Raw genomic sequence first — 14,938 nt, 5'->3', positions numbered from 1 at the left:
TAAAATGTGTTGCAGCAGTCAGTGTTGTACATCTTAAATACATAAAAAAAGTACTACAATGACACTTTAGCATTAGAAAATGCCTGTCAGAGTAAACATATGGTTGGTTGTAGATTGCCCCTTCCAGAAAGAATCCCAGTATGTTGACGAAAGACTCCAGTATAATTTTTGGCTACCATCCTTTCAAGAGGTTTGTAGAGCACGTTGGTGAGACTAATCAGTCAGCAGTTGTTGACAGACGCTGATTTAACGGTTGAAATGATGAAACTACATCTCCATCGTGAAATAATGTTGAAGATCCTGCTGAGTAGATTGATTCTGTGAGTTGCATTCAGATGTTGGATCATCAGATCATGAATCAATCAGGGCCTGGTGCCATATTGGGTGATGAGTCAAGAGACTGAAGCAAACCCTACTCAATGAAAAGTTCATTATATAAATTCAGGGTTACTGGGAGAGGAGGCGGGGGTGGTAAAGAATAGAAGGATGTCTTGTCTTTTATACTTTTATGCATTTTTAAGATAGCTGGGTAAAAAGACAATGCTGAGGAAGTGCTCAGTACGAACCAATACATCAGTAGAAATATTACTGATGAAACAGTTGTTAATCTTTGGCAGCCCAGCAGAGTAAGGGGATTGGCACACACTTGGGATACAGAGGTAAACATTTCCCAGAAGGAGACTTAAGTACCTCTTGCATTCCTTCTTACTGTGTTTAGTCAGATAGGGAGCCACTTAAAAGTTATGAGAGCAGTATGTGAAGGATGTCGACTTGAGACAGTCATGAATAGCTGTTGCAAGGTCTTTGGTCCATCAGGGTGCCTGTGGAGGGTGGAGGAAGCCCATAGAAAAGATGACAGCAGTTCCAGTGGCGCCAATTATTGCAAATACATCTGACATTCTTCACACACCGACAATACGACTTCACATACAATGGTAGACCACATGATTCTGCCTTTTTCAGGAAGCAAATACCCTTCAAAAGTGATGATTAATGCTTTGGTGTATTGGCCTTGTTGTTTGGCGAGCCTCAGTGTATGAAGTGCACCCCTCGCTTCTCCAAGTTTCCATCTGTAGCATTGAGTCTTAGTGAAAAATGAAACACTGTGTTATGTCTATGTTCGTATGGGATTTACAGTAACAAGTAGATTGTTTTTAAGAGAGGAATGCTCAGGACTGGACAAGATTTGATGCTTTAATTAAAGACAGTGCCTATTCATAATTGACTGAGAAAATAGAGTTCTCCAAATACATTTTCAATATTCTCATCAAAGAACATCATCATAGTAGACAGAAAAGGCTCTCCATCAATCTGAGCACAAATCAGGAACTGACAGGAGTAAGTACTGCAGTTTCCTCGGTTTTTCTTTCCCCTCATGGCATGGCATAGAGTGAAAGTTCTTAGGATTGCAATGATCTGCACTAAAGAACTCAGGTCTATCTGAAGAGGCTTCTCGAGCCTCACAGTCAACAGCTGATAACTTTGTTCTTTTCACTCTGTGTGATATCTGCGATGCTGCCTATTTCAGTTGAAGGCTCTCCCCATGGACATTACCGAGCCAGAGCAATGACCACCAGGCCTTAGAGCTACTGGCAACAGTCTTTGAGCACCGCAGATGGACAGGTACCTGCTCCTTGGCACATGCAGAGAGATAACTGATCAGGCATCAATAGTGCATTCTCAGCATAGTTGGGAGTCTACTACCACACAGGTACCTGGAAAACCCTCCCATTGGGCTGGCTATAAAGTTGTGTATCAGATGACCTTCCTCCCACTGCTGTTACAAAATTTTTGAGAAACTGGAGGTAAAATCCACATGTAGCCAACTAAGAGAAGTGTTGTAAAATAAATAAAGTAAGAAAACCATTTTCTACATCCTAAAAACAAGTCAGATTGTCAACAGGGAATCTGTTCTACAGACCAAGCCTGAGAAAATATACAATCAGGAGTAAGACTGCAACACAGGAAAGGAAAAAGTATTACAATGGCTGGAGCCCTATGCTTCCCATGCATGTACTCTCAGAAGATTTGAGTAATCTCTGAGGGGTTCAGCTATATGTTTTTAGAGAAAAAGTTTGGCTAACCTACTGACTATACTCAGTTATGTTTTACCGCAAAATAAAGAGAAAGTCAATGAACTGATCACTAAAAACGAATGGGAAATTTGTCTTTCTAGAGGTAAAATCTTCAAAATATATTTATTTTTCAAGTAAATGAGGACATAAATATTCAGCTTTGCGTAGAAATCCACCCCACCATACCCAAGAGATTATGCATGCAAATTCATTAAATGGCATTGCATAGCAGTGGAACCATTACTCAATAGTGTCTGAAGTAACAGACCCACATTGAAATTTGATTGATTTACAATGTTTTACTTACATGAAAGAAATAACTATATACCAAATCTTAAAAACTAATCACAGCTATATGCAGAAAACAACCAGATAATAGCAAATAGTTCATACCATTTAAGAGCTTGACCACTGTAGTCCAGCCACATTTCTGCATTCTGTTTATCTGGGTGTATATGACGAATGAAATGTTTACGTATCTGTAACAGTAAATGTAAACAAGATGTAATGTCAATTTCAATATACAGAGGTCAAAAATGAAGACACAAGAGAGATCAACTTATTGATGACCAGCACTTGAACGTGAAGCATGGCTGACACAAGCATATGGTGTAAAAATGAATAAAAAGACGGCAAGTGGTAAGGTCTCATCCCTCTTTCTACAGCATATATCTCATTATGGCAGTTTAGAAAACAACAGTGCATCATGTATTCTTTTGATTTTTGAGATCCCTGCTTTAGTTACATCAGCTGTTATGAATTGGTAAGTATGCACTTATTTTATTTATAAATTGGGAAATCAGAAGTAATGACCTTTAACTAATAGAAAATGTAGATTGACATAATGTAAATTATTTTGAAATTCTTCATACGGCCTGTGGGTACAATAATGCACAACAAAATTTCACTTCCCACTTCCTTTCCACACAATTATTTAATTAAATTATGGACATTTTTACTCACTTCCCATGAGACCACGTGAGCCAAAGCTACTTAGTCACAGACAAATCATTAATTCACAGAACACCAATAAAACAGGTAAAATTTTTAAACAATCACTGACAGTGCTTATCCTGGTTTATTTTAAGGCAAGTCCCTCATTTCCATTCCCAGTAACAGAATTGTGGACCACTTACAGAGAATCCAATGTCCAGTATCCAGATTTTTAATTTCTCTTTAGGTGGATACAGTCTATGCTGATTTTATCACACTGTATATCTGATTAAATGACACAGAAACTAGGTTGCATTTGGTATACCACACAAAGTAGCCCAATATTTCAAAATCAGCCAACAGCCTTGCCGCAGTGGTAACACTGGTTGCGGTCAGATCACCCAAGGTGAGCACTCTTGGGCATGGCTAGCACTTCAATGGGTGACCTCCCAGATCTGTCGAGCGCTGTTGTCAAGCAGTATGGGCTCAGCCCTTGTGAGGCCAATTGAGGAGCTAGAGCTGCTTGCCTGTAAAACAGCAGCTCTGGTCACAAAAACTGACAGCAGCCAGGAGAGCAGTGTGCTGACCACATGCCCTTCCATATCTGAACCCAATGACACCTACTGGCTGAGGATGACACAGTGATCAGTCGGTACTGTTGGACCTTCGGAGCCCTGTTCAGGTGAAGAAGAGTAGTGAACCAGCACTAAATATAACAACATATGACTTATTCAAGTATCAAAGGACACTAAAAGCAATGCCTTGTTGATGCAGTTGTCCTCCATCTCTCACTATTCAGTTGCAGTTGCTGCAGTTCATCATGTTAATGATTCTCATTTTCCCTTTAATTTCTTTTAATATTTGTTCACTGGATTTTCTTTCAGTCAAGTATGTTTTTGTGGCTCTTCTCCACTTCCACATTCTATCGCTTTTAATCCACTGTACTACTATTGTCATCTGTTACTGTACTTTCGAAACAGCAAAATGCATTTACTTGCATTAGTCGTTTATTTCCTTCCCTGTTTGGTTTATATAGCATCATTTTAGAAGTTTTCTATTTATTTTCAATTTGTGGGTGTTTAAGGTACCAGAAGAACATTTAATACACAGCTCATGATTTTCAGGAACCACTGTTACTACTAGGTACATCAACAGCAAATCAAATGCATTGTTATGTGCTTAAATCTCATTTTTATCCCATTGATGCCCCTTTTCATTGTATGTATTTCACTTTCTATAAATAAATTAAATTAATAAAGATGGAGACGAAGGATAGCCTTGCCTCACAAATCTTCTTATTGACGACACTTTCTTAAAGCAACTGATACCTATTTCTCTAGTCCACTTTTTGTATATATTGAATCAATCTTTCATCTCTTTGGTCTATTTCAGTTTTATTCAGTTTTCTGTCCATCCTATCAAAAAGCTTATCTAACTCAACAAACATAGCACACATTTTCCTTTTTATCTCAATTATTGTTTTTAAAATCATCTGTAGTACCACTAGAGCTTCCACGGCTCTTCTCTTAAATTCAAATTGGTCTTCTCTTGAATGTTGGTTACTATTAGCTTTTAAGCTCTCTTTAACAAAACTTGGTAGAATTCTTTAGTATGGCTTACTTATGCCATGGTCCTGTAACTTGAACAGTCACTGGCATCTCACCTATCTCCAGCATTCTTTAACAACCCAGCAGCGGCGTCGGTTTTTTGGGACATTTCTGCCCCACCAGCGATCTTTTTTGCGGCACGCGCGATCGCTTTTGTGGCACGCGCGATCGCTTTTCGCCACTCGCTATCTCTGTTTTTGAGCTACGTGTGTTCTTTTCCCCTGATCTGGACATACTTGCTTGGTCTGCTCAACTTTTTCCGTATTTTTCTTATTTAGTGGTCTTCCTTTGGTATTGAACATTACCATTACCAACACAATTTCTTTCCTTCTCGTCCTTCCCTCCGTGTTTTACTCCTTCTTATGATTACTATTTCAACTTTAGTTATTTAATTTCCCTACCCACCAGTTACCCACTATGTACCCTAATCCTATACCACATTATTTACATTCATTCCGGAAACATGCATTCACCGTAGCCAAACTGCAATCCCACATACTTTTCCTCCAGTCCTGCTTAACCTTTGGAATTACCCCTAAAGGGCTTACCTTAAAAGTTCCCATCTCCGGGTGCAATTCCTCCTTCCACCAGTCTCTCCTGGACTTCCAAAACCTTCAATCCTTAGCCCTTACCCAACTTGTCCTGAATCTCTACACTACTTCATGTAACCACCACTCCCAACAGCTCCTATCTCTCTTCAAAGTCCTCCACCTCTCAAACCCTTGCTTGGAGAACACACTGAGGAACATCATCCTAGAAGCCAGCTGCAAACTTGAGTTCCATGCCACACACCACCTGAAAAAACTACCCACAGTGCTAGTGCAACACCTAAGAAGTGGGGTCCCTCTCCCTATCCCTCACAAACACCAACCACAACAGAACATTCAACAAACCCCCCTCATAGCCAACAAACCTAGCCTAGCCACCCTACTCAATCTCCCCATCCCAGCACATACCCCACACAGACCAAATCTCAACTATAACCACAGTCAAATGCCACATATCACCAGTCCCAATTCAGTCCTAAACCTCTCATCCAGATCCCTCTCTCCTCCAGAGACATCTGTTCTATCAAAAGGCTTAACCTTTAGCCCCACACCTAAATTCAACCACACTGCCCTGGTTAAAGATCTCCTCTCATTCACCCGGAACCTCAACTGGAAATATCACTTCACTACCCAAACACAGCCCCCAAGTACTAGACCCAGTGTTGAACCCTGTCTAGAACAGTTCCGACTGCCTTCTCAAAGGGATCCTCCTCCCCTCCCCCAAAACCATCCCTTGCAGACATTTCAGGAATTCCTCACATCCAGTGTTGCCTCCCAGTCCTTCTTGAAGAACATCCCGACAACCCCCAACATCACCCCAGCTGAATCCCGTGCCATTAAGGAGCTGAAAATAGACCGCTCTATTGTCATCCTCCCGGCGGATAAAGGCTCCACAACTGTCGTACTTGACCGTGTGGAGTATGTGGCAGAAGGACTGCGTCAACTCTCTGACACCTCAACCTACAAAGCTGTTACCCAGGATCCCATTCCCTCCATCCAGACTGAGCGGCAAAAAATCCTAAAAATCCAAGGTCCCTCACAAGGCCTCACAACGGCTTCCATAGACTTACTCACTCCACCTGAGCCACGTACCCCTACCTTCTACCTATTACCCAAAATCCACAAAGAGAACCATCCTGGCCGTCCCATTATAGCAGGCTTCAAATCCCCAACCGAACGTATCTCAGCTCTGGTAGACCAGCACCTACAACCTATCACCCGCAGACTCCCATCCTACATCAAAGACACAAACCACTTCCTAGAACGCCTCAAATCCATTCCCACTCCTCTCCCACCTGAAACCTTTCTTGTCACCATAGATGCTACATCCCTTTACACAAACACCCCACATACGCATGGTCTCTCTGCCCTTGAGCACTACCTCTCCCAACGCCCACCCGAAGATCTTCCAAAAACCTCGTTCCTTATCACACTTACCAACTTCATCCTCACCCATAATTACTTCACTTTTGAAGGCCAGACCTACAAACAAATCAGGGGAACGGCCATGGGAACCAGGGTGGCTCCCTCCTATGCCAACCTCTTCATGGGCCGCATGGAGGAGGCGTTCCTGAAGACCCAACAGCTGCTTCCCCTGGCCTGGTATAGGTTTATAGATGACATCTTTGTGGTCTGGACTCGTGGTGAAGAAACACTCCCATAACTTCAACTCCTTTTAGAATCTGAATTTCACCTGGTCCTTCTCCAAAACCCAAGCCACCTTCCTGGATGTTGACCTTCATCTTGTTGAAGCTCACATCCACACCTCTGTCCATATCAAACCCACAAACAAACAACAGTACCTTCACTTTGATAGCTGCCATCCTTTCCACATCAAACGCTCCCTTCCCTACAGCCTAGGTATTCGTGGCAAACGTATCTGCTCCAGTGACGAATCCCTCAACAACTACACCAATAACCTGACCAGTGCTTTCCTCTCCCGCAACTATCCTGCAGACCTTGTCCACAAACAGATTTCCTGAGCAATACATTCGTCCCCGTCCAACAACAATGTTTCTACCCCCAGACCACACAGAAGCATCCCCCTTGTCACCGAATATTATCCTGGCCTCGAAAACATCAACAAATTACTCCGCCAGGGATATGACTTTCTCAAGTCAACCCCTGAAATGAGATCATCCCTTGACAAAATTCTCCCCACACCACCCAGAGTTGCCTTTCGTCGCCCCCCTAACCTCCGTAACATCCTTGTTAAACCCTACAATATTCCCAGACTACCTTCTCTACCCAGCGGTTCCTACCCCTGTAACCGACCCCGCTGCAAAACCTGCCCCATGCATCCCCCCACAACCACCTACTCCAGCCCCGCTACTGGTAAAACATACACAATTCAAGGCAGGGCTACGTGTGAAACTACACATGTCATTTATCAACTGACATGCCTGCACTGCACAGCCTTTTACATCAGCATGACAACAATCAAACTGGCTGAGCGCATGAACGGACACAGACGAACTGTCCGCCTAGGAGATGCCCAATACCCAGTAGCGGAGCATGCCCTCCAGCATAATTCTAGGGACCTAGGCACCTGCTACACCGTATGTGCCATTTGGCTTCTCCCACCCAACACCAGTCCCTCTGAACTGCGGAGATGGGAACTTGCACTCCAACACATCCTTTCATCCCGCCATCCCCCTGGACTGAACCTACGTTGAACAACCTCACTCCCATTCACTCTTCAGTCTTCTCCTCTTTCCCTTTCCTCTTTAGCCATTCACGCATCTTTTCATCCTACATAGTTGTGTTTATCTTTATACTATATACCTCTTTACTTCTGTATGCATCCTCTTTGGTTTGAAGCTGGCACAGTACTTACAGTAGAATATCTTTGGCTTCCCTCTGACAACCATGCCTCCATCCTTGCTACCCTCCCTGTTTACCTTTCCCTGTTGCTTCATAACCTGGGTTGTGAGTAACTGAATCCACTTTCCCTTCTTCCCTTTTTTCCCCTCTCTCCTCCCTGATGAAGGAACAAAGTTCCGAAAGCTAGGAATGTAAATTTTCAGTTCTGTTTTATGTGTATCTATCGGCTGTACTGAGCTGAGGTAAGTACTGGCCAGCCCCTCTATCTCTTTGTTAGTATTTGTTCCACTTGAAATTACTCAGTGGTGTCTTAATACTTCGCAATTACTTACTTGACTTAGTCTCATTTGTACTTTGATGGTTTTTTAAACATAATACTGCACTTTACTGTAACTATTACATGATAACTATGTAAGTCAAAAGCATGATGACAATGATTGGATTTTATTTGGTTTCTTATCTTTGTTCGACTAGAATAGAGTTTATTTTGTATCTAGCATTATATCCTAGTGCTTGCTAGGTGCTTTTTCTATTTCAAATTCTGAGCCACGTGTTTGTTTGGACCATTTCATAGTACTAACAGAATTCTAATAGTCTTTCACCTCTGCTATTCATGTTTTCCAAACCAAATTTGCCAACCCTTTTTGGATTGTTGTGGCTGCCCACAAAGGAATTAAAAGTCTCCCATTATTATAACATCATTTTTCTTTGTTACTCATAGAAATTGTTCTGCCATTGGGAAGTAAACTTGTTATCCATGGAAGAAGCCTTTGGCTTTACCATCAGTAGTCAATCATCAATATGGTAGGTATTAATCACATTTGTTCTTCCATTTACCCCTGAGAACATTTGCTCCACCACTAGAGACCACGTATTACCACCCAGTTTCCAATACACCTAAGCAGATCTAGTTCAGTATGTTTCATGATTTCTTCCAATTCTCCACTTTTACAACTTCTGAACAGAGTTTCACATTGAATGTCGCGATTTTCAATTTTTTTTATTACATTTAGTATTGTGAGGATTTTACTGCCTGATAACTTGTGTAGCCTTGCAGTAGTGTCTTCCCTGCTGAGTCATGGGCTCCGATTCCAATTATCAGTGGTGTGATTTATTCCCTTCTCCCTTTCCATTCTGGCCACAGAGTTTGAGATATCCTTAAGGACCTTTAATGTGGCAGTTTGTATTTGCCTTCAGCATTCTCCTGCCACTGATCGTCAGTGAGATTCATCCAACTTCCAGTTTCTCAACAACAGAACAAGATACTGCCATAACTTCCTCACAGTGTCATGAAGGAGGAGATAGTTTACACTGGCCTTTTTTCAGTCCATGCTTATACTGGTCGCCTTTGGGGATTCACACCCCTAGCCATGATGAGGAGTGTCATGGCATATCACTTCACCGGAAATAGGACCTAATGGCATTTTTTACTTCCATCTTACCAGTCAACGAAAAAAACAATCTTGCTGTAACGAAGTGTAAATTTTTTGAAAAAGTATTCAGTTACTATATGGAAAGTGAAAACCACTAGATCCGCATGCCTCTTAAAAAGAGATGCAGAAGGTCACTGGTAACTGCCTGTCACAAACTGACAGCAGATCAGCAGGACATAAAAGGAAATATTTTAAGGAAAGAATTCATTGTAAATGTTCATTTCAAGAGAAAATTTCAACTCCATCAAACCTATAATGTCAATTATGGGACATTTCACATCAAAGGGACCAATATTAAAAAGTGTCCCCACTTGACCCTCTCCAAATCTAATAAAATTTTATATGAACGTTCTATATTGCCTTTGATGGTTGTATATCAAATTCCAGTTCAGTATCTTCAGTGGGTGAATTTTTAGGGGCTTTTAAAAAGAGGCTACTCGCCTTCACATCATGTACAAAGTGCAAATGTGTCAAGTCTGCTAGGCTTTTTTAAAAATTCTAGCAAACATTTGGTCATTTGCTTTAATATACACAGACAATTTTTTATGCTGAAACACACCATGGAAAAAATTAAGGATTTAGCCACACCTAAATATAGATACAGCTCTCTAAAGTGGCTAAACAATTCATCGCACTATTCTGAGAGCCAAGGTTTGACCAACCAGTACTATTTTTCATATGAACCAATCACACCAAAACTTCAGGGGGGGGGGGGGGGCTATTCCTACCTTCGATGCCTATAAATGGATCAATCAAATTTAATTAACATTGGATGCCTAGATGAAAAGATATGCATCTGCACAGCTGGTCAAAATTTTCTATGAACAAATTTTAGGGTATTTTTGGGGGGACAATATCTTAACTGTGTCACGCTCAATCCTCTTTTTCTAGCCACAGCTGGAAAGAGCACGCTTTAAGCTTTCAGAGGTATATTGTTTAATTTCTGGATCTTGCATCTTGATGAATAAAAATGCCTATCAAAAGTAAAGAAAATGGATTATCAATGGATACAAAAGTTAATAAAATTTGAACTTGTAAATCAAAATATGCATGATTGTAGTGTCTTAATAGTATAAGATATGCCTGTGGTTTAGGGAATGTAACTGTGCTAATAAGAAGTGTTTACATTATTTATTGTATAGAATACAAATATAATAAAACCTCAGAAAATGCTCTTAAGACTATAAAATCTAGAAGATGGTAATGGAAAGCTATGTTACGTCAGAACGTTTTAACTCTACATTGCATGGTGGCGCATATCTGCATTGTGACTCAGTTTCCACAGGCATTATAAAGCAGCAATAGTTTTTCAAGGCTCTATCCTCACATCAGTGATACAGTGCCGAATCACCTGTTGCTTTCATTATTGGCAGTTTTCCCAGTGGCAGTCTTCTGTGCAGTGTTATCTTTGGTGTTGACATTGTACAATCTTCGTGTTTGAGTTCTGAGTGTTTGAATAATCAGTAATCATTGTTGTAGCTGAAGGTAAATACTAAAACAATATGTTTTGATAGCCTAATTTGTATATTTTATACACAAACAAGACTGAATCAGTCACAAGTAATTTACAAAAACTGCGAGATTTTACCGTGTGTAACAGCATCCTACATTGTGCTTCTAACCACAATAATCATGAGCTTTCAAAATTGCTTGTTATAGGTTAATAAACTATTGTATAAAATGAACCAAGAGACCCTTACAACCTGCTACTTTAGTGGATCAGATGGAGCTGACTGTCATAAGTAATCACCATTCTATTATGTTAAAAAGTAAACTACAACCAGTCAATGAAATGTCACCAATGGACAAGGAGCATCTACAATGTAGGTCTGAGTTGATTTTATTGAAGATGCTCAAATTTGTTCATACCATAATGCCCTGTTGCTGACAAAATTTCAATTACTGCAGAGGACTAGCTGCAACTCATTTGGTAGAAGAAAACACATAACCAAGAAGGCTTTAATACCAGTACCCATTGCAATGTCTGATAGGTTGAAGTTACTAATGAAGTTTTTAAACCTGGTCAGAAAATTTGTACCAAATGTAGATACGAAGTGGGCCAAAAGGAATCACCCCACCAGGATAAATAAGAATCACCATCCACTGAAGACAAAGATGATGATGATGCTAGCTTTAGTGCTAATACTTCATTATCATAACTTGAAGAGTCACCATTAAAGCATCAATGGATCAGCAAAAGGGATTCAATGGGATACAAAAGCACAAAGTTCTGAAAGCCCAAAACAGCATTACTAAGGTAATTGCCATGGCAGCTGGTGTGAGCCAAGTAGATATTGCTCAAATACAAATGGAAGAGTGCCAAAAATGTAAAGATATGGACCTCTTAATTGAATAACTTAATTAAGTTTCAGATTTCAAGCAATTACTGTAAAGTTCAAATTTTGGCCCTGGCCCTAAATAGCTAAACTATTGAAAATATGGCTAAAGAATTTGCTGTTTCAACTAAAATGGTGAAGAAGACTAGGACACTAAAGATGGAAGATGGGATTTTGGCAAAATCTTGCAAACCAAAAAGAGAAAAAGCTCAATGATGAAGTAAAACAAAATTTCCTCAATTTTTTCGAAGATTTTTCTCATTTATGCCCAGGCAAAAAGGATTGTGTTGCAGTAAGAATAAATAGGGAAAGATTCACAAGCAGAAATGTCTGCTTCTCTTTAATCTGAAAGAAATGTTCATTGCTTATTGCAAGTAATATGGAAATCAATTGAGCTTCTCAAAGTTGTTTGAGCTTAGGCCAAAATGGTGTACTACAGTTGGTACTTGTGGATCACATTCAGTATCTGTTTGTGCAATTCATCAAAATGTCAAATTAATGTTGGCTTCAGCAACATCAATCCAAGACGATTACAAGGATTTGATGAAAAACCTATATACGGTTTGGAATCAAAAGACTGTAGGCTGAAACGTTGTGAGGAATGCCCACGAAAAATGCAACTAGAGGCTTCTCTTGACTATGACTCTGAAGAAACAATGAAATAAAAGCATTTGATCCATACTGATAGCCACAAATTGGAGACACATCAGAACTATTGAAGATGTCATGGAGGCACTGATTCTGAAAATTACCATTGTAAGGAGCCATCCCTTTGTGTCACAACACTAAAGTTCATACCTTAAACAGCTAAAAGGAAATCTTGCAGAAAATGAATTAGTTATACTGATGGATTCTGCTGAGAATTATAGAATTATTCCTTTGTTGTTCAAGGTGCTGTGCAAGAATTTCATTGGGTGAATTATCATGCCACATTACATCTATTTGTTGTCTATTTTAGTGGCAAAGAATGTCAGTGTTAGCATTTGTATTATCAGCAACTATCTCCATCACGATACCATTGCTATCAATGCCTTTCAAATAAAGTTAATAGCATATTTAAAGACAAAGACTGAAAACATTATGAACATTTATTGCTTTAGTGGTGGTTCAGCTGCTCAATTTAAGAATCTCAAAAATTTCATCAATTTATGTCTGCACAAAAAGGATTTTGGCATCACTTGCCGAATGGAAATTTTTTGGAACAAGCCACAATAAATTGCCCTGTGATGGTTTTGGGGGAACAGCAAGAACACTAACTGCCCAAGTTAGTCTGCAGAGACACCTAGATAACCAACTATTGACCCCATATGATTTGTTCAAATTCTGTGATGCTAGCATTCCAGGCATAAAGTTTTTTATGTGCCAAAAGAAGAAACGGAAAAAATTCAGCCTGATCTAGAAACAAGGTTTGCCAGGGGAGACAATTTCTGGATCAAGAGAAAATCATCAATTTAAGCCAATTAGTTGCAATCAGCTCACAGTAAATGAGAGTTTCCAATGATGTTACAGCATTCCCAGTTAATGCCTTCAACACAGATAAAGAAATTCCAACAATCCCAATTGCATGTTTACAATGTTGCATGTGTGTATGACAATTTTTGGTGGGTTGGAAATGTGTGTGAAGTTACACATGAACAACGAAATGTCCTCAGCAGTTTTATGCACTCACATGGTTCTGCTCATTCCTTCCATTGGCCACCTGCTAAAAACACCTGCTAAATTCCTGAGCAACATATTTTCATGACTTCAGAAGCACCATCAACGTGATCATCAGGAAGACAATAGTTATCCACAATATGTCCTTGATAAAATCATAGAACTGTTTAACCAAAAATGAAACTGACTTTTTAGCATTTTTGTTTTGGAAATTTGCTGTGTTGTGTATTACAGTTGTGTTTATGGCATGTGTTAAATTAATGTTTGGAACTGATCATACAATTGAACAAAAAAATTAATTATGGAACTTAATGTAAAGAATATTTCATTTTTCAATCTTCTCTAAGTGCTAAAGTAATAACTTTTGAAACATATTCTTCCACATCAAAATGCAAGATTCAGAAATTAAACAATACAACTTTGAAAGCTTTCAGTGTGCTCTTTCCAGTTATGGCTACAAAACAGAATTGAACATGACACAGTTGACATATTACTCCCCAAAAATACCCTAAAATTTGTTCATAGAAAATTTTGGCCAACTGTGCAGAAGCATATCTTTTCATCTAGGCATCCAATGTTAATTAAATTTGATCCATATAAAGACATCATATGGTAGGAATAACCCCCTGAAGTTTTGGTGTGATGGGTTCATATGAAAACTAGTACTGGTTGGTCAAACTTTGGTTCTCAGAATAGCACGATGAATATTTTAGCCACTTTAGAGAGCTGTATCTATATTTAGGTGTGGCTAAATTCCTAATTTTTGCCACGGTGTAATTCAGCATAAAAAGTTGTCTATGTATATTAAAGCAAATGACCAAATGTTTGCTAGAACTTTTAAAAAAGCCTAGCAGACTTGGCACATTTGCACTTTGTACATGATGCAAAGGTGAGTAGCCTCTCTTCAAAAGTCCCTAAAAATTCAACTACTTAAGATACTGAACTGAAATTTGGTACATAACTATCAAAGGCAATACAGAACCTTCAAACAAAATTTCATTAGATTTGGAGATGGTCGAATGGGAATCCCTGCCCCCCCTCCCCCCCCTGACATGGAATGACCCTTATGTATTTTGTTTAACATTGTAAGTGTGGTTGTGACAGCATGTAAAACTTTACAAGGGGTTGTCCGTGCTCCAACTTCCAAGTGCATCTTGGTATTGCCTGATTCACTTAGATAATGAAGTAATGAGGTTTTTGTTCCAATTGCGAGAGTAATACAAAGTACTTATTGTACCAAGAACCTTAAAACAATGGGTGCTGCAGTGCAAGTAACATTATTTTCAGAGAAACGCTTCATTTGCAAGAGAAAATAAAGACAAATGCAATAAATAATTTAACATAGTTCTCATTACGCTTTTGCGGCATCTTAGAATTTCTGCAACAAAAGCATAATGAAAACTGTCACCAAAGCACAGAGTCCACCTTTAAGACAAAATCATTAATGATATTACAACACTGATAGTGCAAAAGCGGAGAGAGAGAGAGAGAGAGATTAATTCATATTTTAGCTAGCCAAATTTTCAA

The 14,938-nt window shown here is 39.5% G+C and overlaps 1 protein-coding gene across 1 annotated transcript in view; it reads right to left on the bottom strand.

Annotated features, from left to right (window-relative positions):
• LOC124569471 (autophagy protein 5-like) overlaps positions 1-14,938 on the bottom strand; it is a 109,079-nt gene that overhangs the window by 77,993 nt on the left and 16,148 nt on the right. The window contains exon 2 of the mRNA XM_047131084.1: positions 2,469-2,554. Within this exon, the coding sequence (XP_046987040.1) occupies positions 2,469-2,554 (86 nt within the window). The remainder of the gene's footprint in view (positions 1-2,468; positions 2,555-14,938) is intronic.

The sequence above is a fragment of the Schistocerca americana genome, unplaced genomic scaffold (assembly GCF_021461395.2).
Source record: "Schistocerca americana isolate TAMUIC-IGC-003095 unplaced genomic scaffold, iqSchAmer2.1 HiC_scaffold_15, whole genome shotgun sequence".
NCBI classification, from domain to species: Eukaryota; Metazoa; Arthropoda; class Insecta; order Orthoptera; family Acrididae; genus Schistocerca; species Schistocerca americana.
Note: the sequence above shows the minus strand (reverse complement) of the source record. Positions and strands in the feature narration are given on the sequence as shown.